This window comes from Triticum dicoccoides, chromosome 3B (genome assembly GCF_002162155.2).
Source record: "Triticum dicoccoides isolate Atlit2015 ecotype Zavitan chromosome 3B, WEW_v2.0, whole genome shotgun sequence".
Classification (NCBI taxonomy): domain Eukaryota; kingdom Viridiplantae; phylum Streptophyta; class Magnoliopsida; order Poales; family Poaceae; genus Triticum; species Triticum dicoccoides.
Genome location: NC_041385.1, coordinates 734,618,437 through 734,621,650, shown reverse-complemented (window position 1 = coordinate 734,621,650; position 3,214 = coordinate 734,618,437). Strand labels below are relative to the sequence as shown.

At 52.8% G+C, this 3,214-nt stretch overlaps 1 protein-coding gene across 1 annotated transcript; it reads left to right on the top strand.

Annotated features, from left to right (window-relative positions):
- Nucleotides 1–810: 810 nt before the first annotated feature.
- Nucleotides 811–2,092, top strand: LOC119279882 (transcription initiation factor IIB-like). The gene has a single exon (XM_037560962.1). It carries the CDS (start codon nt 811–813, stop codon nt 1,861–1,863), a length of 1,053 nt encoding a protein of 350 aa, XP_037416859.1. The 3' UTR covers nt 1,864–2,092.
- The last annotated feature ends 1,122 nt before the right edge of the window (nt 2,093–3,214 follow it).

The following is a 3,214-nucleotide window of genomic DNA, read 5'->3' as shown; positions in this document are numbered from 1 at the left end:
CGACCTCATCACCCTCCCCATTCACATGCAAACCCTGATCGTGCTAGAGCCAGTAAGGAGCGGGAAAGGTAGGACAAAATCCATATCTCCACCGTCGGCGCAGCCCGGAGACTCTACACACCCATCCAAATCCAAGGATAGGATGAACCATTGACCATGACGTAGTACGTCAGTATTGGCACGGTCCAGCAGCGACCAAAGTCAGAAGTGGGATGATGCAAACTCCATCTCCTAGATCAGTCACTGACAACTGTGAAGGGGACCATCGCATCGGATGGACAACCTTTCTTCCTCGTTGCCATCGCCACCATCACCACCGAAGCAGAGGCGGATCTTGGGGACCATCACATCGGATGGACAGCCTTTCATCCTCGTTGCAAAAGAATTTTTACTACACCAAATACCAAATAAATTAATGCAACTTTAAGACTATTTGTCAAGATTATGACAATGGTTAGACCAAAACCGTAAAAAAATTCAAATTTCGACGGCACCCCAAGGCTGAGATTGTAGGTGCACCGAAGCCCAGACCCTATGGAAGGGGGAGTAGGTAGGTGGGTCTCTCTCCCGGCACTTGTTTCCCGGTCGGAATCGGAAAGAAACGCTCGTGTTGGATCCGGAACGAGACGAGGAGATGATGGATGCGGGAGTTCGTGTCGGGCCCCCACCGACCTTATCACCCACGGCCACGGGTCTATAAAAGGGGGCCATCGCGCGACGCCCAGACCCCAACCAACCGACCCAGAAGCCACACCCAAGGGAGCGCAAACCCGAAACCAAATTCAGTCCTAGCGAGCGAGAGCGGCAGCAATGGGCGACGTCGCGAACGCCATGCGCTACTGCCCGGACTGCCGCCGCGCCGTCGTGGTGGCCCTCGACTGCGCCTCCGGCGACACCGTCTGCTCCCTGTGCGCGCGCGTCCTCGGCCAGCGCTACGTCGACCAGTCCTCCGAGTGGCGCACCTTCCTCAACCAGGTCGGGGGCGTCGACGGCCGCAGCGTCGGCGGCGCCGCCGACCATTCCCCCGCCCACGCCGGCGTCACCGTCGCCTACCCCGCCGCGGGCGACGCGCATTCCAAGGCGGCCGGCGACGCCGGGACGCACGCTGGGGAGGGCGCCTCCTTGGCACCACTGCCGAGGATGCGCGGCGCGGCCGGCGCCGGTACTTCGCGGGGCGGCGGCGGCGGTGCACCGAGGATGCGCGGCGCGGCGGGGCCGGTGCCCGACAGGGCGCTCGCCGAGTCCTTCCACGGCATCGACGACATGGCGGCGCGGCTGGAGCTGACGGCGGCCGTCAAGAGCCGCGCCAGGGACGTGCTGAGGAAGCTGGAGAACACCAGGGCGTTCCCCAGGGGCGGCAAGTGCCGGAACCGGCAGGCGCTCTACGCGGCCTGCCTCCACATGGCGTGCCGCGCCGAGGGCACGCCGCGGACGTTCAAGGAGCTGGCGTCCGTGACGGGCGACAGCGCCACGGCGGGGGTCAAGGACATCGGGAGGCTCGTCAAGGTCATGAAGGGCCACCTCAGGGACGAGGACGGCGGGCAGGCGGGAGGGCAGATGATGATGATCGGCGCCGTGGCGCGGCCGGGCGACTACCTGCGCCGCTTCGGCTCGCTGCTCGGGATGGAGGACAAGGAGGTGAGCGCCGCGCTGGAGGCGGCGCAGAGGCTGGAGAAGAACCTGGACGTGCGGCACAACCCCGACTCCATCGCCGCCGCCGTCATGTACATGGCCATCGAGCGCGCCGGCGTCGGGAGATCCATCCGCGACGTGTCCACGGCCACCGGCGTCAGCGAGGGGACCATCAGGGAGATTTACTACAAGGACCTCTACCAGCACGCCAACATGCTGTTCGGCCAGTAAGAACGGTGAAAATATGGAAGGAAGTTTGATCAAGACTTAGCGATGTTGAATTCCTAATAATGTTGTGCGTAAATTTAGCAACAAAGTCGGCCTGGTTGTCCATATGAGATCAAACTCTAGGCCTTAGCGTTATTGTTTCTCTTCAGTTGCATTTAGTGTATGTGTTGTTTTCGGTAGCCTTCTATTTGGATTGCTTATTTGTATCCGCTGTGTGTGCATCCTTGTACTTTTATCAATCTTTCGAATAAACAACAAATGTACAACCAGAAATTGATGTCCTTGTGACTGTGGGGCGACCTAGGTACTCGGGATCCTTACTTTTGATTGCTGATATTTATCTTCCTCAAAAATTGCTGATATTTATTAGTATTGTGCAAAAAGATTACTTATCGGATCCTCCAATTAATGCATCATGGCATAAAAGGGGAATACTACTAATGCACATTACAGGTTTCCCTAAAAAACATACACTTTATTCAGGAAATTAAGGAGATCACATTAATTAACTCCACTATTTTGGAGATGAAATATATGAATTCTAAGAGTCTTATACATATTTTAAAAGGTTCTAGCCAAATTGTGTGTGCCTTAAAAGTTTCAAACAAAATAAGTCTGAGTTAATTTTGTATGTGGAACAAACCGTTGTCGATGGATTCTCTGTTTTTGGTTTGAAGAAACGGAAGTTCAATTGAAAACAAATGCAATGGTTTGAAGTTGTGTGTAGAATTACATTCACATGTCAAGTTAGTAATTTATCAACATTGCAAACATATTGACGTATATAAGTTAAAGTATGTACTCAGGGAGGAGTACCTAATTCTGAAAGCTTTTATTTTATTTTAACATGATACTCAATATTGCGATTGCAATATATTTCCATATTATTAATCGATGCCTTAACAAATAGAAATAAAATTGCCTATTTACTAATCTTACCTCTTATATAAGAGATCGTATGACCCTTGGATCAAAGAATATAGATGTCTACAATAGTTTGGGGCCATGTTAAAATATCTATAACATCTTTGTTTCTCTTATTAATTTAGTGATCTTGCACGCGCAATGCGCCTCTCACTATTATAAATCGAGTGTATGCGACCATGGATCTCTACTATTAAATGGAAATTGGTCGTTCGCTTCCTCGCCTCCAAGGTTTACTCCGGCCTACGAGCCGTTTTTTTGCCGTCGTACGTCCCCGTTGACTGCTTTTTCTTTCCTCCCGCGTGCGTTAAGCAAAAACCAGAAAAACAAATAAACGAGGGCGCGCGCACACACGCATACACCTCATTCCCAATCCTCCGCCGTGCCTCCCCACACGCTCCCACACCACCTTTCCCACGACGTTGCCCCC

Coding starts and splice junctions, on each gene's coding strand:
- LOC119279882 (XM_037560962.1), top strand. CDS start 811: ATGGGCGACGTCGCGAACGCCATGCGCTACTGCCCGGACTGCCGCCGC.